At 43.1% G+C, this 26374-nt stretch overlaps 2 protein-coding genes across 2 annotated transcripts in view; both read right to left on the bottom strand.

Moving 5' to 3' along the window:
- LOC144823009 (gap junction alpha-4 protein-like) overlaps positions 1-15943 on the bottom strand; it is a 117905-nt gene extending 101962 nt beyond the window's left edge. Inside the window, exon 1 of the mRNA XM_078681122.1 lies at positions 15853-15943. The gene's annotated coding sequence lies outside the window, so the exon portion shown is untranslated. The remainder of the gene's footprint in view (positions 1-15852) is intronic.
- A 409-nt stretch (positions 15944-16352) lies between these two features.
- LOC144823008 (gap junction alpha-4 protein-like) lies at positions 16353-26141 on the bottom strand. The gene is made up of 2 exons (XM_078681118.1): positions 26003-26141; positions 16353-17732 (listed from the first exon to the last, which is right to left on the bottom strand). Exon 2 carries the CDS (start codon positions 17712-17714, stop codon positions 16365-16367), a length of 1350 nt encoding a protein of 449 aa, XP_078537244.1. The 5' UTR covers positions 17715-17732; positions 26003-26141; the 3' UTR covers positions 16353-16364.
- Positions 26142-26374: the final 233 nt, after the last annotated feature.

Genomic DNA, 26374 nt, shown 5'->3' with positions numbered 1-26374 from the left:
CGTTTCTTTTCAAACTGTATGTATTTTTGGGTGATTTCCTCGTCACATTATGTCGCAGCGAAGACATCAAACTGTTCACTCTTCCTTTAGAAATCACCGGTCGTGGAAAGCCAAAACGACATTTTGTGTAGAACTTGTCCTTGTTTCTGAATTTACGACGACAGTACTTTCCACAACGATGGCTTTGAAAGCGTAAAACTTGTTCTCTTAGGCTTTTGTCTTCCTTTGTCTTTGGAACAGCACATGTAGAATACTGTTCTATGAAACTCATCACTAAGTCATCCGGATCTGTTCCAAATTTGGGTGCATCTTTGATCCATAGCAGCATATGTATATGAGGAGCACCTCTTGCTTGGTACTCCTTTCTCCAGAAGAAATCCAACACCTCTCCAAGAGGTGGATTTTTCTTGTTCATGATGAAAGACATCATAGCCTCAAATCTATAATTGAAGTACCTGCATACATTCACTGGATCCAAAGAGCACAGTTCTCCGGGTGTCTTGAATTCGATATTTTCAATGTTTCCATTTGCCTCTCGTAGAAATTCAAGTAAGTCTTCCCAGCCATACTCAGCACAGCTGAGAGTGAGGAACCATGAGGGAGTTCCTAAGTTCCTCAGCATACATTTTAAATCACCATGACGTCGGTACCAGTACTCATTAGTACCACGCTGACATGCCATGAGATTAATCAGGTGAGAATCCAAAATACTGTCTTGCACATTGACTTTATCCATAAAGTCCCTTGCCGAGATATTTTGCATCTGTACACCACTTTTCAAGATGTGGTTCACTGCATATGACAGTCCAGACAGATCGCTTTCAAACAGTAGATGAAACAAATAGGGAATGCATTGACGAAACCTAGGATCTTCTGCATACAATCGTGAAGTCCGGTATTCAGAAGCAGGAATTTGATCAGGTCGCTCATCATATCTTCCTCCTTGACCTGTTGGAAATAGCTGTGGGAAGCACCGAGCTTCCAAACTTTCCTCCCAAACACTAATGGGACTCCCTTTCGCTTGTTTCATTTAAAACAACTCAATAGCATTCCCCATGACTTCCTTGGAATGCAAAGGATGAACACTATAATGTTCATATATTTCTTCATTTTTAGAGGCTTCTACTTTCTCAATTTGTCCAGCACACAAATCGCTGTCCTCTTCTTCACTTACTTCCTCTTCTGCAACACATACATTCTTGTAGTGCTTATTGTTTTTCATCAAATACAATGTTGCCTTTTTGACTTTCCTAACATCCACTAAATCTTGCCAGATTTTCTTACTCTTTGTCGGAACCCCATTAACTAAGATAACCAGAGGTTCCTCTTCCACTTTCTCTACTCCAATTGTATTAATGCTTTTCTTCAAATCTAGAGGCAAATAAACAACTCTTCCCTTTAATCCTCTCTGTAAATCTGATGGAGGCAATTTCCCTGTCTTTGGCTCCATTCGTACAATAGCCTGAAAGGGATGGACACTTTGAATCAAAATAGATTCATAAGTATTTAAATCCTTCAATTCAGAAGGAATGTCAACCAATTCCAGATTATTATGAACCGCTCTAGCAGGCATCCGGTTTAGATTTAATTTGTTACAACAATAAGTACACACACGTTGATCCGATCCCAAATCAAAACAATTTTCTACCATCAAGTATGTTGCGAAATCCTTCAATTCACTATTATTTTCCCTTTCACTTTTTGCATATAAATCCACTAACTTAGTCTGATTCTTATAATAAGTGCGTCGACAACACACACAAGTGAAATTAGGCCTCTCACTTGATTTCATCTGAAACGTGGCAATTTCCTTCTGAAAATTATCTGTACTGGAAATCTGTACACTCTCTTCCACATTACCTTCTTCTTCTGAGTCAATTTCAACATTGTTCTCTTTACTAGCAAAGTAACAAAACTCAATTTCTGCACAAATATTCTTCACATCTACTTCTGAACCATGCAAAAGAGCAGTGCATAATTGTATAAGCATAATTGCTGGATTCTTAGCATAATACAACATTCTAACTAATTTCCTCACTTTATTATGATGCACTGCTAGCATCCTGAAATGATGAAAAACACTCTGGCATACTCTCCTGGAAAGACAAGCCAATGAATGACCATGCAAACCTGTCACTTCTCTCACTCTGCAAGGATCTAATTCTTGCAACAACTTCATTTTCTGTTTTAAACTTTTCTTATTAAATGTCCGTACAAAATCACAAAGCAAATTAATGGAATCCTGTCGCACACTGCAAATACTACTACACTTCCAGGTGTACACTGGTCCCTTAGGACGTCTTCCTAAAACCTCATTACCTAACACCTCTTCTGCCTCTGTTGACACAAGTTTTTCTTTTTCAACCGGACAACCATCTTTCACCTCATATGCTCGACCACTGGTGTCAACTGCATGCACCAAATCATTATCCTGGAAATAATTCTCCTCATTAAAAAATGCCTCACACCTTGAACTATGCATCCATTCTCCTGAAAAAACTTCACAAAAATTACTACGATTAACTGTTCTCTTCCATCTACTATTTGTTTTGAAATCATAAATTGCCTTGTTTAGTTTCCTAATTCTATTGATTATCAAAATAAATAACTTTCGCTTAATTTCGAATGCCTGATCAATAATTTTCTCAACGTGTTTCTTTCTCTTATAAAAAGCCACTTTCTGTTGACCTTTCTTAATATTTTTTAACAAATTGCCAATTATCCTGTTGCGGAACATTCGTCTATGAATGTCCCTAAACTGATTTTTCCTTCTACTACCATGCACAGAGTTTTCTCCTGCTCTAGCAGTAACATTTTTGAGTGGCCTTTCCTTTCCGTTTAAATTGTCTCTCTTCTTCTGGACTAAAACATGTTCTGTAGTGATACTTTTTTTTCTGGAAATATTTCTTAGGAAAGATTTCGTTGTCTTAACCGGAGCTTTCTTGGTGACTTGACGAGTTTTTATTGTAGAGGACTGCTGCAAGCATGTAGTAAGCTGCTGTGTTTGACGTTTTGTAGCCTTCCTCCTTCTTTGCCTCGAAGGCATACTTTAATTTTGAAATGATCTGCAGTTGAATCTGTGGTAAAATATAATAAAAAATGTTATTAACCACTATTACCAAACAGTAAATCAATAACAGTCGTCAAAAAATTAACACACTAGTTGTCAATTCTACATACAATAATTTTTAGTACATTGACAAATTTAAAACTCACAAATAGTAGCAAAGAAATGGAATGCTTCCACATTTGACCTGTGCTCTTTTATATGTGAATCTGAACTAATTTTATTAGCATATTTCACTATTTTATTAAAGACACTTCACACAAGCTGTTTTTGAAGTTGTATTTAATTTTAAATGAAACGGTTAACATGGTTACTTTTCATTTCCAGTAACTTAAACTTATTTTTAAAAGTCTTTATAGGTTAATAGGCTCGAGCAGGTCAGCTGCCCACCCTATGTCATACAATTCTGACAAATCAGCATCCTCATCATATTCTTCATCATCCACAGGATATAAATCATCCAAGGGATCTACTTCCACTGACGTTTCAATGACAAGTTCAATGATAGGATCGAGATGAACAGATTGCTCATTATCACTCATGGTTGATGTTGTCGTTATCTTTAAAGAAAGAGAACAACAATGAGTTGTTGCAGAGTAAGAGACAAATCTCAGAGACTATAAAAGTAAAATTGTTTAACAAGAGTAACATTTTGCAGATATTATTTAGCCATGTCCAGCGATGCTGAGGAGGTGAGGCCTATGTCCAAGTTTTCAGTGAGCAGGACTCATCTCTTCTTAATCTTGGATAAGCCTCACCGACTCTGTGTCCCCTGCTCATACTTATATGTAAAGTGGCAGATTTATGTTAACTGGCGCATCCCCAGGGATGCACCAGTTAACGTGCGCCTCTGCTCTGCCACCCATGATGTGCCGCATTTACAATGCGGAGCACCATGGAGCAAAAACAGCACAGATGCGTCACGCATCTGTGCCGCAAAAGCGGCGCATTGCAGGAATCACGTCGTAAGCGCGACATGACTACTGCAATGCACAGGGGCAAGCCACACATTGCATGGTGCGTCACTCCTTATGCCTGTTTCAAACAGGCGTAAGGATTTGATTCAGCAATGCCATAAAGCTGACTCAGTGAAATCTTGTAAATTTCACTGTGTTAGTTTTACAGGGCTTTCATGCAAGTGAATGCCCACCCTGCAACAAAACGCCCACATGAAACCTGACGCAGGTTTCATGTGGCGCAGGACTTTACAGCGTGACACATCTGCCTAGATGCATCAAGTTGTAAATATGTCGCAACATAGCGCATCTTTTGCGCTGCCGCTGCGTCACAAAAGTGCCGCACAGCGGCACAAAAGAGGCGCACGGCCATCATAAATCTGCCCCTAACATTTTAAATGATTGGTTCAGGATGCCGATAAGGTGTGGCCTATCCAGAGGTTTGTTTGAGGTGAGGCCTACTCAGGGTTACAGATGAAATTTAAGCTTGTTGAAGAGTACAGAGGATGTAATACATATGCAGGCCTACCAATGAAGTGAGTCATGTCTACTGCACTCTTGAACAAAGGCCAGACCTCCTCTGTCTCCCTGGACAGGCCTAAACCTCATCTGCACAATGTGATTCGTAATGTTAGGAAACACAGGTGATGTAATTGAAAAACGTGCAATTTTTTTTGCTCATTTCACAATCACATCACCTGTGTTTCCTTTGCTTAGGTATCTCATTGTGCAGATGTAGTCTAGCATATGAAAGAGTACGCAGAAGGTGAGCACTGTATGCAACAACTTTGACACTTACAGAAGCCTCAGCTTCTCCATGCCCCCTACACGGTCCTAAATGTATACAGTTTAAACTGACGGTATCTTGTTGCAGATGAAGTGAGGCCTATCTTGCAACATGGTGCATCTTTTGCACCGCTGCTGCGTCACAAAAGTGACGCAACAGCAGCGCAAAAGAGGTGCACGGCCATCATAAATCTGCCCCTAACATTTTAAATGAATGATTCAGGATGCCGATAAGGTGTGGCCTATCCAGAGGTTTGTTTGAGGTGAGGCCTACTCAGGGTTACAGATGAAATTTAGGCTTGTTGAAGAGTACGGAGGAGATAGTACATGTGCAGGCCTACCAATTAAGTGAGTCATGTCCACTGCACTCTTGAACAAAGGCCAGATGTCCTCTGTCTCCCTGGACAGGCCTAAACCTCATCTGCACAATGTGATTCGTAATGTTAGGAAACACAGGTGATGTAATTGAAAAACTTGCAAAAAATGTTGCTCATTTCACAATCACATCACCTGTCTTTCCTCAGCTTAGGTATCTCATTGTGCAGATGTAGTCTAGCATATCAAAGAGTACGCAGAAGGTGAGGACTGTATGCAACAACTTTGACACCTACAGAAGATTCAGCGTCTCCATGCCCCCTACACAGTCCTAAATGTATACAGTTTAAACTGACGGTATCTTGTTGCAGATGAAGTGAGGCCTATCTTGCAAAATGGTGCATCTTTTGCACCGCTGCTGCGTCACAAAAGTGACGCAACAGCAGCGCAAAAGAGGTGCACGGCCATCATAAATCTGCCCCTAACATTTTAAATGAATGATTCAGGATGCCGATAAGGTGTGGCCTATCCAGAGGTTTGTTTGAGGTGAGGCCTACTCAGGGTTACAGACGAAATTTAGGCTTGTTGAAGAGTACGGAGGAGATGGTACATGTGCAGGCCTACCAATTAAGTGAGTCATGTCCACTGCTCTCTTGAACAAAGGCCAGACGTCCTCTGTCTCCCTGGACAGGCCTAAACCTCATCTGCACAATGTGATTCGTAATGTTAGGAAACACAGGTGATGTATCTGAAAAACTTGCAATTTTTTTTGCTCATTTCACAATCACATCACTTGTGTTTCCTTTGCTTAGGTATCTCATTGTGCAGATGTAGTCTAGCATATCAAAGAGTACGCAGAAGGTGAGGACTGTATGCAACAACTTTGACACCTACAGAAGATTCAGCGTCTCCATGCCCCCTACACAGTCCTAAATGTATACAGTTTAAACTGACGGTATCTTGTTGTAGATGAAGTGAGGCCTATCTTGCAAAATGGTGCATCTTTTGCACCGCTGCTGCGTCACAAAAGTGACGCAACGGCATCGCAAAAGAGGCGCACGGCCATCATAAATCTGCCCCTAACATTTTAAATGATTGATTCAGGATGCCGATAAGGTGTGGCCTATCCAGAGGTTTGTTTCAGGTGAGGCCTACTCAGGGTTGCAGATGAAATTTAGGCTTGTTGAAGAGTACAGAGGAGATAATACATGTGCAGGCCTACCAACGAAGTAAGTCATGTCCACTACACTCTTGAACAAAGGCCAGACCTCCTCTGTCTCCCTGGACAGGCCTAAACCTCATCTGCAAAATGTGATTCGTAATGTTAGGAAACACAGGTGATATAATTGAAAAACGTGCAAAAAATGTTGCTCATTTCACAATCACATCACCTGTCTTTCCTCAGCTTAGGTATCTCATTGTGCAGATGTAGTCTAGCATATCCAAGAGTACGCAGAAGGTGAGGACTGTATGCAACAGAGCAATGTACATTACTCACCTCCCTTGACACTTACCGAAGCCTCAGTTTCTCCATGCCTCCTACACAGTTCTAAATGTATATCATTATCATCATAGTGACTATGAAACTCTAGCAGTACATATTGTGAATCCTAAATGTCTTAAAGTAACGATTTTTTAACCAACAAACAATTAAAATATTCTCCCAGATTGATGGTGAGAAGTGATATATTTATTTAAAGAAGCAGACACCTTTTTGTCATTGACATAAATGTAAAAAGCATTCCTTTTCTTTATGAACCATTTTCATGTCATAATTTCAAAACACAGCACAACTCCTATGTACAAGTACACCCTGTCAGTATTTAAATTTGCCAAGCACACATGGGGGCGTATTTACAAGAGCCTTGCACCACAGAGAAATGGCTTAAATTTACCAAGCACTCATGAGGGCTTATTTACAAGGACCTTGCACCACCTTTAAAGTCACTTTTAACATGGGGAAAATGACGTGAATGTGGCTCATAAGCTTTGTAAATTTGCCCCCATGTTGACTATGAAACCCTTGCAGAACATATTGTGAAACCTTAATGACTTCAAGAAACGTGTTTTTAAACCGGCAAACAATAAAATTATTCTCCCATATTCATGGTGGAAATTGAAATATTTATTTTAAGAAGCATACACCATATTGACCTTCTTATAAATGTAAAAAGCATTTCTTTTTTTAAAAAAAACGATTTTCTGGTCATAATTTGAAAACACAACACAGCTCCTATGTACAAGCACACCCTGTCAGTACTTAAATTTGCCAAGCACACATGGGGGCGTATTTACAAGGACCTTGCACCACGAGGAAATGACTTAAATTAAAATGGGGAAAATAACGTCAAAGTGACTCAAAGACCTTGTAAATATGCCCCAAGCAGCCTATGAAACTCTAGCAGTACATATCAAGAAACCTAATTGACTTCAAGAAACGTTTTTAAACACATCAAGTAAACAAATTAATCACCCAGATTCATGGGGAAGTGACTTAAAATGCCCTAACACACATGAAAGCGTATTTTTAAAGCCCTTGCACCATTTTTGCGTCACTTTTAACATGGCTATGTAACTCAAATAAACAAAATCTATTTGTAAAACACTTGACACAAAGCAACATTTTAAATACACAACTTTCTTCATAATTTTATTTACAAGGACCTTGCACCACGGGGAAATGACTTAAATTAAAATGGGGAAAATAACGTCAAAGTGACTCAAAGGCCTTGTAAATATGCCCCAAGCAGCCTATGAAACTCTAGCAGTACATATCAAGAAACCTAATTGACTTCAAGAAACCTTTTTAAACACATCAAGTAAACAAATTAATCACCCAGATTCATGGGGAAGTGACTTAAAATGCCCTAACACACATGAAAGCGTATTTTTAAGGCCCTTGCACCATTTTTGCGTCACTTTTAACATGGCTATGTAACTCAAAGAAACAAAATCTATTTTTAAAACACTTGACACAAAGCAACATTTTAAATACACAACTTTCTTCATAATTTTCTCCCTAAAGCATACTATTCTCTATCTAAATTAAATGAATCTTTTCTCACCTTAGCAAATACTTTTTGAGTTACAAAACAGTCTCAGACACACACCAATTTTTCTTTAGCAGAGCAAAGGGTATGCACTCCAGAGGCTGCAAACAACAAAGGCACAGAAATGCTGTAATTCATCACACATATCTCTCATGTCACCCAATCAAAACTCTTCCCTCACTTTTTTCAAATCAACACCCTTCCCCCCTCTGCCCTTTCTGCCTTTTTTCCATAGCAACCACCTCCTGAAACACCTCTCATGTTTACAAGTTCACACAACAATGTTTCAATTGAACTCTGAACTCTCAGTACACCTGCGTATCCAGTGCAATCTTTCATAAAATGATTTTTTCTTGACCATTCAAATTACATCTTTCAAAGAACTCATCCATGCACCCTAACTTTCTGTTTTCAGCAATCAAAATCCACCAATCACTGCTACTGAATCATTAGCACAGAAACTCCTCAGTTTTTTTCATTACAAACTCCTACTGTTTCAACTGCCATTTCATTCCCACACTTCATCTGACTGCAGCAGAACCTCCTCTCACCATGTTTTCTGTCTGGATTGTTGGACATAGTTACATTCACTGGGCTCAAAGGTATGCTGATAACAGAAATTTACACAACCTCAATTTACAAAATGTGGAAATCAACTGGATTGGCCACAGAGGATTAAGATGTCACCAATTGATACCATTGGTGAAAACCTTTTTGCATTTGCCAAAACCTGACCTGTTAATTGTGCACTGTGGAGGAAATTACTTGGGCACTTTGACTGGGGTAGGTCTGGAAATGCTTTTAAAGGACACCTTTGAGCAATTGATGGCACTTTTTCCTCAAACTGCCTTGGTATATTCAAATATATGCCAAAGACAGAAATGGAGGTGGTCCAATCAATTTTGTTCACAAATTGAGAAATCGAGGAAGCATGTAAATAAGTCTGTTTCAGCTTACATGAGAGACCATGGAATGGGCTCCATCTACAACAATAACTTGCGTTACTACATGCAAGATATCTACAGAGGAGATGGAGTTCACTTCTCAGATGAGGGGAACAGAGTTTTCATCCTGAATTTAAGACTATGTATTAGTACCTACTTATAAGTACCTAAATCTACCACATACCCAAAAGCTCTTCTCAGAGCTACCCTAACTATGATCACTCTAAACAAATTTTAAATGTAACTTTTGTTTACTAATTTTTACGATTTACGCTTTCCGGAGCGCTACCCGGTTCGCGCACCGGACGCTAACCGCGCGAAAATTTGAAAAAAAATGTGGGTTTTTTCCCGCATATATGGGCCTCCTCAGCCACCCTCAGAAAACCTAGGGGGTCAGGATACGTCTCCCGTGCCCCCTTATACCCATTTCCCACATCTTGTGATTAAATTTCACCGAAACACAACATGGCGGACTCCTGGTACGCTACCGGTTAGCTACCCGGTTCGCGTACCGGGTAGCGCCTCTACCGCGAAAAAACTGAATTTTTTTATTTTTTATTTTTTGCCCCGCGGGACCCTTTAATAGCCCCCTCATCAATCCTAGGGGGTCAGGAGGGGTCTACCTTGCCCCTTTCATTAATTTCCCCCTTCGTTTTTCTTCACCTCTTGTCTCTCGATCCTACCGAGAGACAAGATGGCGGCCGCTCCGGACTGTTTAGAATGTTGACAGACACCAGAGAGCCAATCAGCTTCGCTTCGCGAAGTTCCGTTACGCGTCAGGTACGCGAACCGGGGCGCTAACCGGAGCGCTGTTACAGATATATATATTTTTTTGAACGTTAATTTATCAAAATCCACTGGAGCACATATATTGAGACCTAGCAAAGGCACATCGGGCAAACAATATCTACAATTTTACCAAGTTTCGTGGAAATCCATTCAGCCATTCGAGCTAAAAGTGAGTCCAACCGCCCTATGGAAAATTGCATGGGAAAAACGCGTTTTGGGACCCCCCTTTTTTCTCGGCCCCCCCTTGACGAAACCCCCCCCCAAATTTTCAGGGGCTGCTCAGAAACAAAATGTTCCATTTTCCTGAAAATTTCAGCCAATTCCGTCCTCAAACGCCAAAGTTATTCGACATAGAATTTTCAAAAATCCCATAGGAAAAAAATCCTAACTATATATACCTACTGGCGACCGCCAGTAGGTAATATATATATATATATATATATATATATATATATATATATATATATATATATATATATATATATATATATATATGTGTATGTATGTATGTATGTATATATATATATATATATATATATATATATATATATATATATATATATATATATATATATATATATATATATATATGAAAAATCATCTGGGTCCTTTGCTCGCTCACAGCGTCAGTCACAAACACTGCTTCAGCAACAAAGGGTTGCGAACCACCGGAACTGTAGGCAAATCTTAATTTTATTTGTACTCCTGGTATATATAACATTTTGTAATCCATGGCATAGCCCTCAGTTTGTTTCCTCTAAATGCAACATATATAATCCGGCTATGCCCCTTTAATCTTGTCATTCCTTTATGCTCAATATCCCAAAAAACTCAGAACAAAACATTTGGCCATAGAGCTTAGTGGCTGCGGACACAGAATAGAACAAGCTCCTGAGCCACCGTCAGTCTTTCTCAGTCCTGGTGCCTTTTCGAAACTTTTCAAAATCTATTTCCTGATTAAGACTTGGGCAGAAAGGCCACCCTGTTGCAAACATGACGGACTACCCTGTCCACCATAATCTCGGGTTACTTGCCTCATTTAGAGATGGATGGCCCATAAGCTTTCTGCTAACAAAGCCCTGTTGTCTCAGTTGATGGATGTAGACACAGAGATGACGATGGACCTGCAGTCATCTCTAAATTTGGCAGACAGTAGTCCATCACCGTGGGGAACGTAATGTCCTCGACCAGTCTGATGAATGGAGTACCATGTGCCAACTTCTGAATCATGCCAAAATGTTGCCACTTTAAAGACTTCCTATGTTGATGTACTGAACCCTTTTCCCTCAGTGCCAAGAAGCTTTAGAGTACATGCGTTTAAGAGAGATAAAATACAAATACAGTTTCATAGTCAACAATGAAGACCTCGATCATCTATACTACTATAATAAAGGAGAAACTTTCAGGCTTTGAGGTGGGTAAACTCCGGAACCACTGCGCCAATCTACACACCCGATACACCGTAGAAATCGTCAGGGTGTGTAGATAGTTATAGGCTATATAAAGTTTAAAAATAAACCTTATTTAAAAAATTTATATTAAAAAAATAGTAGTGCCCCCAAAGTAGCGCCGGCCGCGACGTGCGTGCTCACGTCGAGGAGCGGCGTCAGAGCGGCGTCAGAGGAGCGGCGGACATGGCGCGGGGGAGGAGCGGTTACGTGAGGAGCAGCGGACAGGCCAGCGGCGGTGCGACCAGCGGAGAGGCGCACATGGCGCGGGGGAGGAGCGGCGGTGGACAAGCGTTGAGGAGCAGAGCGGCGATGAGCTGTCAACTCAGGAGCGGTGGCTGAGGTAAGCAGTCGGGTGTCGGGCCAGGCGGGGGAAGGGGAGTTACAAAAGGCAATGTCGGGGCAGGCGGGGGTCGGGGAAGGCGGGGGACGGGGACTAACACCTTCAATGTCGGGGCAGGTGGGGGTAGGGGGAAGCCTGAAAGCTCCCGGACAAGGTCGGGACGGGCTGCTGGTATCTCATAAAGTAAACATTGTCATGTATGTCCATATGTTCAAATTTCTCTCCTACCATTGCATAATGTTAATCTTCTGGAGAGAGTGCATTTTTCTATCAATAAATACGAAGCAAAACTGCTGAAATTGTATAGATAACACAGGTTCTTCAAAAAAAATAATCCAATATTAACTTTAATAGCTGTTTAATAACACATTATGGTTTTTAAAAGTTTTCAAAGATATATTATTTCCAAACGTATAACTTTTTTAAAACATTGGATTGTCAGCAATTTCAACAAATATGGCTATGTGTTTCCGAAAATTATAAATATTGTGACACATTTTTAACAATAAGCCCAAAATGTTTTTAACTTCTGTGAAACCATTACATGTTATGGCTTTGAAGTTGTTTTTTTTTTATGGGGGAGTTGTGACAACTGGTTGCTTTTTCCCCCCACTTCAGCCTTTTCATCTCGAGACTGGGTTTCACATTGTTTTATTCGTGATTATTCTTATAGAACAGAAATAAGCCATTTCAAACTCGCTAATATCAACAAATAAATCAGAATTAGTGGTAGAATTTTCGTATGCACGGCTTGGTCTAACAGTGTTGAATTTATTCCGGTATTTGCAGGTAGTGGGAACTAGCACTCAGTTTTGGGAACCAGGGGGCATATTACCAAGGCTGCTCCACTGAGGTGCCCCTTTCCCATACCATTATGCAGCACTTAGCTGCATTAGATATTTATGTCCCCCATGCAGACCGTGCTGTGTTTTCATATCCAATTATTTCTTTGTCTACGCCGGACATTGACTCCCCCCCCATTGGACCCTCATCACCCCCTCACACTGCTTCTGCCTATCTCCTCAATACTCGCTCGGCAGGCAAACACCAACTTGACCTGTTTAATCTTCTAACTACAGACTCCCCAGATTTTCTGTTTCTAACGGAAACTTGGTTTTCGGAGGCTTCCCTCCCCGACATTATTGCCATCCTTCCCCATTCTTATTATGTCCTTCGGGCTGACCGCCCCACGGACAAGATTGGGGGGGGTGTTGCCATGATTGTCCGATCTGCTATTCAATTCCAGCTTCTTCCTCAAGCACCTATCGCCGGAGTGGACTTCCTGGTCGCTCGCTCTTCCAATCTGTCTGCACCTCTTACTATTGTTCTTGTCTATCGCCCTCCCCTGAACATGCCCGTTTGTGGCCTCCCTGCAGGAACTCCTCGCCACGCTGGTGGTTAATAACTCCTCTGTTCTCCTGCTTGGGGACTTTAACTACTGGCCTGGCGACCCCAGGGAGGACCCAGCATCTAAGGACTTCACGGCCACTCTCCTCTGTCTCAACCTTAAATCCCATGTTTTGGTCCCTACCCACAATCTTGGACATATCCTGGACCAAGTCTGGTCTTCCCAGGACATAGTTCCCCCCCCCAGCATCCTCCCATGTACATGGTCTGATCACTCTCTCATTTCTTTTTCTATTACTATTGGATCCCCCCACAAGCCCTTTCGTCCCAAGAATGTCTTTTCTCGTAGTTGGAATCGTGCTGACTTGGCTTCCCTCTCTCACTCCCTTGCTTCTTCCCCCCCAGATCTCACTGGCATTTCTCTTGATTCACAGGCTACCGCAGTCGGTAATTGGCTCTCTTCCGCATGTGATTTAGTAGCCCCCCTTAAGTTAATCAAGTCCATTCGCCCTCACGAGGCTCACCGCTGGTTTAGCCCGGAGCTCAAGACTCTCAAATTGGAGCTTAGACGCTCTGAGCGCCTTTGGCGCCGTAGTTACTGCCCTGACCACAAGGCCAAATACAAATTTCTCCTTAAGGAGTACAAGAAGGCCATCTTGGCCACCAAGATCAAGTATTTCTCCGAACAAGTGGCGCTTTCGGCCAACAAACCTAAAGAAATTTTCTCTGTGGTCAACAACTTGGCCACCTCTGATCGTGCTTGCCCTCACTTCACTCCCTCCCAGGCCCTCTGCTCCTCTCTTAACAACTTCTTTATTGAGAAGATTGTTAAAATTAAATCTAACATCTTGATCACTCCTTTTACTCCTCCTCACTCTGTTCCCTCTGCGCTCAAATGCTCCTTTTCTTCTTTTCTCCCCCTTTCTTTGGACTCTTTTCTAGCTCTGCTCTCTAAAATTAAGTCTGGCTCCCCCACTGACTGTGCCCCTGCTCGCATTCTCAAAATCCTTTTTTCTTCCTGTTCTGATACCCCTCTCTCCCTTCTTAATGCCTCTCTTTCCACTGGATTGGTCCCTTCTTCATTTAAATCTGCTATTGTTTCTCCTATTCTTAAAAAACCTGGTCTTGATTCTTCTGTTCTTTCTAACTTTAGACCTATCTCTCTTCTCCCCTATCTTTCTAAAATTCTTGAATCTTACGTTACTTCCTGTCTCTCTGCTTATGTTGAACAGAACCAGCTCCTGGCCTCTCACCAAGCTGGTTTTCGTTCGGGTCATTCGACCGAAACCGTGGTGCTAGCCGTCCTTGACGAGCTTAAAGCCAAGGCCGACGTCAACTCTCCCCAAGCTTTGATCCTCCTCGACTTGTCCGCTGCGTTTGACACGGTCGACCATAACATTCTTTTGGACCGTGTCAGCGCAGCGGGCATACGAGGCTCTGTTCTCTCCTGGATCACTTCCTTTTTGACAGGTCGCTCTCAAGCCGTTCACCTTCCTGGCTTTTCTGCTTCCCCCCTCCCGGTGCCCTGTGGTGTCCCACAAGGTTCCTCCCTTTCTCCCCTTCTTTTCAATCTCTACATCCACCCCCTTATTTCTTCTCTTCTTGAGCTGGGGGTCTCTGTGTATAACTACGCTGACGACCTCCAGCTCGTCTTTGATCTTTCTTCTTCTTCTCACTCGCAATCCTTTTTTCACTCCACCATGGTCTTTATCTCTGGGTGGATGAGCGCCAACCACCTCAGGCTCAATCCAGATAAGACTGAGCTTGTCCTGATTGGCGGCTCATCCAGCCCCTGGTCCCCTGCTTTCTGGCCTTCCATTCTTGGTCCCCCTCCCACCCCCGTTCCATCCGTTAAAACTTTGGGCATCAAGGTCAGACAGGACCTGTCCATGCATGGCCAGGTCAGTGCCGTGGTGTCCTCCTGTTTTCTTTCCCTCCGGATGATCCGGAAAATCTCTCGTTTCTTCTCTTTTGACTCTCTTAAAATCATTATTTCTGCCCTTATTACCTCCCGCCTTGATTATGGCAATAGCTTGTTCGCTGGCATTCCTGCCTATGAATCTCGCCGCTTACAAGCTATCCAAAACCAGGCTGCCCGTCTCATCTTTCATCTGCCCAAAACCCATCACATTACTCCCGTCCTCAAATCCCTTCATTGGTTGCCCATTTCTCAGAGATCTTTGTTCAAATTGGGGTGCCTTGTTTATCGGGCCCTTGACCACTCTGCACCTGCCTTCATCAACTCTCTGATTTCCCTTCACACCCCTGTCCGCACTCTCCGTTCATCATCTTTTGCCCTCCTCACTGTTCCCCGTTTTCAAAAAACTCGCACTGGTGGAACCCGTTTCTCTGTTCTTGCCCCCCGGTTCTGGAACTTTCTTCCTCTTTCTATGCGCTCGATCCCTATCTTTTCACATTTCCGTAAAGCGCTAAAAACTTTCCTGTTTGCCCTGGCCTACCCCTGCTAATCCTCCTGGCCCTGTCTGTCTGGTTCTTTAGAGCTCCCAGCGCCAGGAAGCCGTTTTGGCCATCGCGCGCTTTACAAATATTTTTCATTCATTCAAGGCAGCACCAGTGGCAGGCTAAGAAAAACGTTGGGCCCCTGCACTAATGTTATTTGCATATTTAGCATTCCATCTTGTCCATGTTTGTTAAATATATTTTACGTTTTATCCCACTAAACAAAGGGACTCATCTCACACTTTCGAGGGAGGCAGTACACACCCTCTTTCTAGGTTCATGATCACTACCTCTGAGGATTAGTGATTCCAAGTTAGATATAATTCCCCACAGTTTGTGAGACTCACCTGTCATTTTCCAGTGTTCGTCATCCATGGGTGCTGAAAACTCATCCTGTGGCGTTTCCTCTGGGTAGTGAGGTCTCAAGAACACCTCAAAATACCATGAGCAGTGTCTTAGAGTAGGACTCTGCATGAAAACACTCCTGACTCCTTTCTGGATTGATTGAGATGAGCACAACAGTGAAAGACCAGGCTGCGGTCCTGTATGGTGACCCATGACAATATCATCAAGTAACACCACCGGTAAAATCCTAAACCAATCCAAATGATTATAAACAACCCAGCATCAAAGTCACCATGAGGTCACTCTTTCACAAGACAGTTTTGCCAAGTTCGGTAAACATGGGTCACCTTTTGTACCTGCAGCACTATAAATTGGATTTTTTTAACCGACAGATGGTTGAGGAATGTTTCTATTAGTTCTCTATTACATCCTGAGACAGGTCTTGATAGGTTTCTCCCACTGTCCTTTCCTGAGCTCAGTTTCAGAGTCACCAATGCCTGCTTTCCTGATTCCATTAGACATACTGTTGCTTGGAAGCCGAGCTGCTGGATCTATGAGCCCCTGGAGAATGGCTATGAATTGAGGCTGAGGACAAAACTTTCTGATGTAATGGGTCCGCTCTAGGCTTTGGCCCACTAGGACAGGTCTGGACCTGCTCCGTGTTGCATTTAGCCCTGTTTTCTTCTCTTGAAATGATGTTGTTGCCCAGGTGGGCAGGATAGTCCTTACTCACAGGGTTCAGAGAGGTATCTTCAGTCACTGGGAATTGGGTAAGAACCTCACTCAGTGGACAAATATTGTGGGTTGCTTCAAATGTGGTGTATCCAAGATTATGCTCACTTCTATAGCATGGAGCATGGTCTACACACATTGAGTATCGAGGATGTTTATTACTCATTGGGTAAGGCGTTTGGTCATCACTCATTGAGTAAGGTGCCTGGTTTTCACTTGTTGGGTATGTATATTTATCCTCATTCACTAGGTATGAAAGATGGTTCTCACACATGGGCACATAGAGGAAGGGTTTCTCAGAGAATGGTGCTGTAGGGACTGAAGTCATGTTCAGTTGGCTCTGCTCTACGTCTCTTGGTGATGGCATGGAAGGGGACGCAGGTCTCTTCTTCAGACAGCGGAGCGCACTCTTGCACATAAGGTGAACAAGCTCTAGGATGCTGAGGAGGATGGACACCAGAGATACTGCCACCATGAAGATGATGAAGATTGTCTTCTCTGTGGGGCGGGAGATGAAGCAGTCCACAACCTGAGGACATGGACGCCTTTTGCAAACATATACTGGATTCATGACAAACCCATACAGATACCACTGGCCGAGCAGAAACCCAGCTTCGAAGATGCTTTTGAAGATGACACTGGCAACGTAGGTGAACATCAAGGCCCCCTGAATCTTCACCCGGCCATCATCATGAACCAAAATCTTGGCACGCTTCTTCTCAATGTCTACCAATGCTTGGCGACATTGGACATTGCTCCCCATACATTGGACATTGCTCCCCATTAATGTTCTGAGATCCAGCTCCTTCTGCCTTAGTTTCTCTTCTCTCCTCGACAGGTAGATAACGTGAGCAAGGTACACAAGCGTTGGGGTGCTGATGAAGAGGAACTGCAGCACCCAGTAGCGAATGTGTGAGATGGGAAACGCCTCATCGTAGCAGACGTTAGTGCACCCTGGCTGCCTAGTGTTACAGATGAAGTCTGACTGCTCATCACCCCAGACGGACTCCCCAGCCAGACCCAGGATCAGAATCCGGAAAACAAACAGTACCATGAGCCAAATCTTGCCAACAGCAGTGGAGTGCTCCTGCACTTGGTCCAAAAACTTTTCCAGGAAACCCCAGTCGCCCATCCTGTCTGGATGCTTTATCTGAAAAGTAGAAAAAAGAAAACAGTTGAGCTTGATATCTTTTTTCATACATAAACTGATCTGACAGAACTCATGCTGGATTCAGGCCAAGCTAGGATAATGTTGAATGTTCTTCAATGTGAGTATCAGCAGATCAGCATCTTTTAACCATTATAGGCCCGTGATAGGGGAATGAGAAGTTGCAAAATTTGAGACTCACAACTTCAAATATGTTTTATAGCTTTACAAGCTTCACGAATTACCAATCTTGTGATGTGTAAAAGAACAAGTCATTGGTCCTTCATGGTAGGAGGAAACCATTCCCACTTCTGCTAACACAGTCTGCTTCCCTGTTAGCCCATGTCTGAGCTCCCTTTCCCTGCCAATCAATGGCTCCTCTTTTAAAGACCTTCCAAGTAAGGCCCTTGTGGTAAAAGAAGATACACAGTCCAGCTGTATAGTTAGATAATCCTTTATTTTTGCTTGCTTCTAAGTTAGCGGAGTAGGAGAAGATAGGAAGTACAGATGTAGCCCCACCAGGAGCAAGCTCCAAGCAGCTCAGCTAACTGACACTGTGAGCCAGAGAGTCACCCAGGCATTCTATGATGTCATGTCATGTAATGGACATTCTATTCAGTGGAGAACAGTAGAGAAGTAATGTACTACAGCCCTCCTGCCCAGAGCCTAAGCCACTTGCACCAACCTTTGCTCAGAGTCCCCAAACCCTAACAATTCTGGTTTCCAGTCACAAGACTACAGTTTTTTGGCCAAATTTTAATTTGCTTGCCTCATGTCAGTGCACAGCTCCCAGCCCTTCGGCTGTTGCATCTATGAGGCTCTCTGGCTGGTGCTGGTAGGCCATCACAGGGTTTACAATGATCTACTGCCAGAGGAGGAGGGGTTGATGGCCATGTCAATTATGTACCGAAGTCCTGTTCGAAGGACTTTCTAATTACAATAAATGCAAAGGTCAACATCAAAAGGTAAATATGTACAGTTTGCAACTTTACTGTAGGAGCTGTACCATCTGTGTCCGTCATATGTTCTGCAAATATTGCTGTGTACCAACTTATTTGCGACGTACAGCATTTCTGGTCAAAGAGTTTTCCCAATATAACAAATGCATCACAAAATTCAATTGGTTAGTTGAAGTTTCAACACTGTGGAATCCACCACTGATTACGACCAACAGAGCATGTCTGAGTTAGTTAGGGTGACAAGCCAATTATAAAGGTTATAGGCCTCATTCTTTATAAGGAAATGTTACGGTAGATTGAGTAGGCCTCACATATTGATTGTAAAAAGCTTATGTAAAAGGCAATAGGCATTTAATGTTAGATTGATAGTACTCTGTATTAATGACTACAGATATGTATTTTGTTACATGGAATCTCATAGATTACTGCAATAGGCAATGGTCTGATGGCGGTTATCCCATCTGTTAAACTGTGGGTATAGAAGATTTGTACTGTCAAAATTTAGGTTAGGCCCTCTTAGGAGAGATAATATTTTGCTTTGTCAACTGTAATTTTGTATAATATACAATTTTATGACTGTATTCCTGGTGGTTGCCTCGTGGGAAAGCTTAAACTCAGTGCAGGAGGCCTTGGTGGTTATGATGACAAGCCAATGATAACAGCTAAAGGCCTGATTGGTTCACTAGGAAAAAAAATTCTTGTGCCACTTGTCTGATCTGTTTATTGTGAGACGTTATGATTTAATGTAGTAGGCCTGAGATGTCAACTGTTAAAAGTATAAGATAAAGTCAATTGACCTTTAAGAGTGGAGTATTATTTCTCTCTATTAAAGCCTACATATGGGCATTTTGGTATATGAAATTTCACAGATTACCTTTATAGGGAAGGATTTTGGTTTTGGTTACTGCCTCTGACAAACACTAGAAGTAGAAAATGCACCAAAAATAGACATTTAAATTACATGTTACATGCTCTTATAGTATATATCAAAAGTTTTTTTTTTTTTACCTGAGCTATGACTGTAAAGGGAAGTGGCATTGTTGCACATTCTCTTTGATGTTTTCCCTCGTCTGTTTTTCAGTGTTTTAGGGCTTAAGGGAGGTTTAGTTGGGTGCCCAGCACTGGTTGGTTAGCGCTATACAAAATTAGTACATAGGGGGCTTATTCATGGTTCTGGAGTATCAGAATGTTGGTGAATTCCTGGGTGTCCTGCATGGACTATCTGAAACGTATATAAGGTATCCTGAGACTACGCCCAGGATCTCACCTCGAAAAGGATGCTCATAGAAGGGTATACACCCGTTACAACGCAACTTTTACTCCGCACTACCATTACAACGCGGGCATTACAACGCATGACATTACAACGCATTGCGCTGGGGGGCGCTCTAGGATAAGAGGTAAGTTTAATTTACTATCCAACACCTTCCCTAGGGTCCAGGGGGACTGGAGTTAGAATAGTAAATTATACTTACCACTATCCAGCACCCCAAAGCGCTATGCGTTGTAACGGTATTCGTTGTAAATACCGCGTTGTAATGGTATGCGGAGTAAAAGTATGCGTTGTAACGTCATACATCCTCATAGAAGAGGTGTGGTGCAGTGGCCAGGGCAACTGACTTCGGAGCACGGGGTTCACGGTTCGATATCCGGCTCCGGAGGCAGCTCAGCTCAGCACCATGTGACTCTGGGCAATAGCTCGCTTAATTTCCACGACGGTCCCCAGGGACATGAGAACTGTAAGGGTGAGTAGTTAGTGCTTTACAAATACGAATTTATTATTATTAATTTATATGACCGGAGCTCCACCAATATCTCGCTGAACCTGTTATGTGACCTCCTGGTACCAACATACGTGCCCAGGGTATGTGCCTCAGAGTATCTCTCTGTCTGTGTGTTCCAGCGTCTGTCTCTCCCAGTGTGAGTCTTTGAACCTGTCTCTCTTTGGTCTACGGTCCAGCATCTGTATCTCCCTATGCCAGTGTCTTCTTTTGTCTCTCTCTCTGTTACACTTTGTATTTTCCTCCCTGATCCAGTGTTTCCCTCTGGCTCGATCTCTGCCCACATCTCACTCACCCAGTGTTTCACTGTGTCTCCCTCTATCAGTTTTTGCCTGGCACAGGGTCGCCCTCTGCCTCCCTGTGCCCCGCTCTCCCTGGCCCAGTGTCTTCCAGTGTCTCCCTTAATCTGTGTCTACCTGGCCAATTGTCTCCATGTAACTTCCTCTCTCTCCCTGTGCCTGTGTCTCCCATAGTCAGTGTCCTTCCTCTCTCTCCCTGTGCCTGTGTCTCCCATAGTCAGTGTCCTTCCTCTCTCTCCCTGTGCTTGTGTCTCCCATAGTCAGTGTCCTTCCTTTCTCTCCCTGTGCCTGTGTCTCCCATAGTCAGTGTCCTTCCTCTCTCTCCCTGTGCCTGTGTCTCCCATAGTCATTGTCCTTCCTCTCTCTCCCTGTGCCTGTGTCTCCCATAGTCATTGTCCTTGCCTCTTTCACTTTGAATGTGTCTCCCATGTCTTATCTCCCTGTCCCAGTGTCTCTCAGCTTCTCGTTGTGTTCACCTCACCCAGGCCAAGTCTCAGTGTCTCTGGCACAGTGCCCTTGCCGTGCCTCCTCTTGCCCCTTGTCTGATCCTTCACTGTGTCTGGCTACATCTTGCAGGGCCGGTTTTAGCGCGGGTGGGGCCCAGTGCAACAATCATTTTTGTTACCCTGTGTCTCCTTCCTCAGATTCTCTCACTACCAACTGACAAAAGTGCACCTCAATCTCCCAATCATAAGTTATTACTAAACACAGCACCCCCCCCCTCCGACCCTCGATGTCAGTCCCCCTCCACAGGCCAGTGCCCGGTGCAGCTGCACCAGTCTCACTGCCCTATATCCAGCCCTAGCATCATAATCAAAGTCTGAGCAAGGTTTTGTACAGGATCCATCATAGGAGGCAGTTTTCAGGACTGACACAGGATCAGAGCAGGGTTGCTATAGAAATAATTGCAGCTGCCCATTTATCTATTGGCTTAGGTTGAAGACTATGAAAATAGTACAGTATATTGACACCTCAAGCAGGACACTATGAAACGGAACCTCCAGGGTCAGCATTGTAAGGGGATCTGTTGGTACATTCTTTATGGAGCACAGAGTATTACAAGATGCCATGCGTTTGGCACTGAGGGGTGACGTTTGCCTATGGAGGAGTGGGCATACCTACAGTAAAGGGGGGGTGCAGCAGGTGGTTTGGGACGGAGCCAACTACAGTTGACACCAATTGGGTGGTCTCCAAACACTTGGTTATCATTATTGGAAAAATTGAGTCCCCCTTTCCAGTGGAGATGGGGCTTTCCCTCGGTAGTAGCTTAACCCATCATATGCCAGCCAACTTCCTTTCACTGCCTTTGGACTGACGCTCACCTCTCCCAAGCCTCTGTTAGGGGCGTCCTCCTGATCATGCATGGTCTGGGAAACCTACAGGTTCTAATTCTTACACTAACTTTGTACTGCATTGTACTGTATGGCAGCATTTATATAGAGCTTACTTCCCTTATGTGCTCTCACACACAGATTCCTTACCTGATGTATTCCCGTAAGTTCAGTTCTTTGAAGACCTCCCATCTCTGTCCTCGGAAGAGGCGAAGCTGCAGAGACAACTCATGGACAGTCCACGCACTGTCCTTGCTCCTGAATCACTAGAAGTTGCAAGTGTGCACCGTTTCTCTTAAGATTCAGCGTTGGTCTGGCCCTTCAATAAATGAGGGGCCTTTAGGCGCTATTACTACCCGGCCCCATGGGATCCAGACTTGATCATACTCATGTTATCGACCTGAGGTGGTCTATAGCGCTCAAGACCAGCGTGCCAGACTCCACGGCACTGACTTTTGTGGCCACAGCTACGTACCTGCTTGGTCTAGTTGCGGGGTGGTATGTTTTAAAGCGTCTGTTTTGATTGCCCTCAGGGCTACCACACTGCCAGTGGATCTTGAGGCGATGGACAATGGACATCAATTGGAAAATTAAGATCTTTTTTCTCTTGGGTTTGCCTGTGGGAGACACCGAAAGTACAAGGGGGCAGATTTACAAGCCCCTTGTGACATTTTCACGACACCGTTGCGTCACTTCTGTGACGCAGCGGCCTCGTAAACCAAGCACCACTATTCGACAGATTTACAACGTGTAAATGCGGCGCATCCATGGTGGCGCAAGGGGTTCCTAATGTCACACAGCATAACTGGTGCATCCCTGCTAATCTGCAGGGAGGCGCCAGTTATTGTAAATCTGCTCCATGATTACCAGGAGGTTCTGAGGGAAGTCGGAAGCTCGATGGCTTCCCTCGCTGGTCTGGGCCGGGTATTCTCTTATTCTGTGCGCTAATCTAGATACACAAGAACTGTGAACATCTCCTAAAATTATCGCCATCGGACACGCCCAGGAGATCAAAAGTTCGTAGAAAAACTGGATTTGTGGATCATCAGCTGCAAACTCTTCGAACAGGAGATTACTTTCACATTACAGGAGTAGTCGGCCTTCAACACATTGCGAACACGTCTCGGCACGTACTTGTTTCTCTGGGCTTTGATGTGCATGCAGCATTTTAGAACATTCACAGATATGTGAGGAATAAAGCCAAATGCTAATTTACTTTCGTAGCCTGCAAGGCTCCACTGTGTTTATAACTTTCATCCTTTGTTTATCAGTTTTCCTACACAAGCAGCCCAGTTAAAACAGTCTCAGACTCCAGTCTAGATTGCCACAGTTAAAACAGCCTCTATTTCTGCTTCTCTTTTTAGACTGCAGTTCTTTCCTATTACAAAGCTAATACGTTTGTATATATAACATATCCCGCGTGAAGTCCAGTGAGGCACAACAGCTTCAGTCACATCTCTGTATGTCAACGAGTTCATTATGACATCCCAGCCCTTCTCCAAAGATTTCTTCTCAGCTCTTTAGGTCTCCGCTGGACTTTTTACCCGTTTAACATGGTTTTGTTATAAAATTTGAAATGTGAATTTCGCATTAAAATCAAATACAACTCTAATGCAAGGAAATATTTTTAATGAAATATGCATAATTATTCAGCACTCGCATCACTGTTAAAAAACACTGGATGAGTATATAAAAACACACCATGTCCTCTGAGTTTTTAATATTCTGAACGTTGGTCAGCTGTATTCTCAGAAATGGTGTGAACAGGAAGCAAAAGTGGGCCACAGAATATCTAGGAACATATTTCCTGTTAGGCTGTGCTATCAAACTCTGCACATTGCTTTACATTTAAAAATAAATTATTTTCCTATTTCTGTAACTTTGTAGTCTGTTCTTTTCAGGGAGCGAAAAAGTTTCGAAAAACACTTTTGTGTTCCAACACAGTAGCTGGTGATCATTAGTTTTCAGGTTCAACCACGTCAGTCTCTGTTAAGTATTACAGTGTAAATGCATGGGCAGTTATATGGAATCTCTGGTCAATCGGATGTGTTTTTTAACATGTTTTAATTCAGGTGCATTACATTGTATTTGATTCTAAAGAGTGGCCTACCAAGCTGCATCCTTGTGTTTGTTGCCTCGGTACAGGAACATTCTTTAGTGGGCTGCAAAGAGGGCTGGTGCACACTTTCACTTTTCCATCAATGACTGATCAGCCAGAACACCCATTCTTCTACCTGTCAAACGGGCCCAATGGAGAAAAAGCCATCACGCTACTCTGAGTGCGTCCAAGTTTAAGACCTTGAGAGAGAGGCAGGGCATCTCTACTCTGGCCATATAGGTGTGTGCATGTTGTCATTCAGGTTGCCAGCTTTTGAAGGAGGCGTGTCTTTTTCTGTTTTGAAGGACTTCAGACATGTGATTTTGTTCAGCATTAGAGGTCACATACAATGTTTTGCTTACCTTTCTTAAAGATGTACAGTGCATATCCGTGAATGAATATGGTTCTTTACTGTGCATTTGAGCTGTGGACAAACCAGTCTAAGGAAAATTCAAGTGAGCAGTAATGATACTTATTAAAAAACAAAAAACTTTTGTGACGACGAATCTGAAACTATGATTCTGAGATACATACATACATACATCTTTGGGCAGGATGTTGGTCAGTGTACGCTGTTGTGCCTTTTTCACATTTCTGTTGATATTAATTGTAATGTTATTGAAGCCGAACATGTGTTCACTACTTTCTCCCACTACATGTAATGAAGTAACGTAGCTTCTTGTTTTGTTTACTTTTGGCCTAGTGACATTTATCTTTGAATTTTAGATTTGCACTTGTCATCAAAGAGTCATGATGGTTCTGTTGTAAAATATCAAATCTTCCCCAAAGTAGAAATACTATAGATTGTTTTCAGCATAATTTTGTCATGTTTATGGAAAGAAAATCAGTAAGTGATTGATCCTATTTCTGCTCAAAATTAACTTATTTCTATCATACCCATGTCCTTTGTCTCTGACTGCCTTTTAGGGGCGTTGGACGATAGTGTTACCTTGCCCTGCAGGATTGGTGTGATTCATTCACATCCATTTTAATAACCAAACAAATACACAAATGCTCTCCACACCATGCAGTTCCACCCACCACAATGCCGCAACTAACAATCGGAAATCCAACCGAAATAATTCCACTCCACACCACATACATCCACTACACTCCTAACCAAAACACATAATTAAAGGGCATCGTCTTTACATGCCAATAGCTCTAACTCTTTCAAATGTGAGACCTATTGCATTGCAAATGAGTGTTGTTATTATTAAGTATTACTATTGTTGACCCGTCTGGAGTTTCCTGCTCTTGTGTCAATGGTGTAACGTGATATTTAAACGCCAAAAGGAGCAACAAGTGAATTCACGGAAGGGATTAGTCACTTCCGATCCCCCCTTGTCCAGTATCCAGGCCCGAGACCCCTGCGGTGGATTCTTAGGCCAGAGTGAACTCGGAGACTGATTTCAACGCTTACTTGTACATTGTGTGATCTTGGGCAAATCAAGTGATCTATCTCTGCTGTCCTACAATTACATTACTTGCCACATTTGGGGGAGGTTACAAGCAGGCGAAGCTCCAGTGATCATAAGCACGTCACAAAACGTATGTTTACAAAAGAACGTGAGTCGTGTACATTGACCGCGCTATTATCCCTGTTTTATGTAATCTTCAGTGCCCACAACGGACCGCAGCCCCCAGGCAGGGTGAGATATAATAGAAATAAATAAAAAATAAATGATTCCTTTCTTCTCATTGAAATGACCCATTTACAGCGCATAGAAGTACTGCCGTTCGAAAAGTGCACTTTTCAAATGTTCTCTCATTCATCCCTTCGCTTCACGCACTGCCCTACTCACCCAGCCGATTCCACGCGAGGCCCTTCTCTCCCCAGGTCCCCCGGGTTTCTCTCCACCCTGCAGCGAGGAGTATGTCAGGATCTCTGGATGACAGTGGGTGAGCACGCGCGGTAGAGATGCCAAGTACACCGTACCCAGAAAAGCGTGAGAATGAGAAAGTATTTTCCATAGCTGTAAAAAACAGGAATCCCTCGGACGCTAGGAAACAGTTATCAAAAAATAAACTGGGGTCCGAGCCAAGAGGTGGAGCAACTATTGAGACCGAGAGGAAGAAAGGCGGAGCCAAAGTGGACAAGAGAATACAGAGAAAGGCTAAATTTGAGCGTCTGGAATGCTGTGCAAGGCGCGAGATAAAGAGCGCCGAGAAGGCCT

This window comes from Lissotriton helveticus, chromosome 3_1 (genome assembly GCF_964261635.1).
Source record: "Lissotriton helveticus chromosome 3_1, aLisHel1.1, whole genome shotgun sequence".
NCBI classification, from domain to species: Eukaryota; Metazoa; Chordata; class Amphibia; order Caudata; family Salamandridae; genus Lissotriton; species Lissotriton helveticus.
This window is presented reverse-complemented; position numbering and strand designations above follow the sequence as displayed.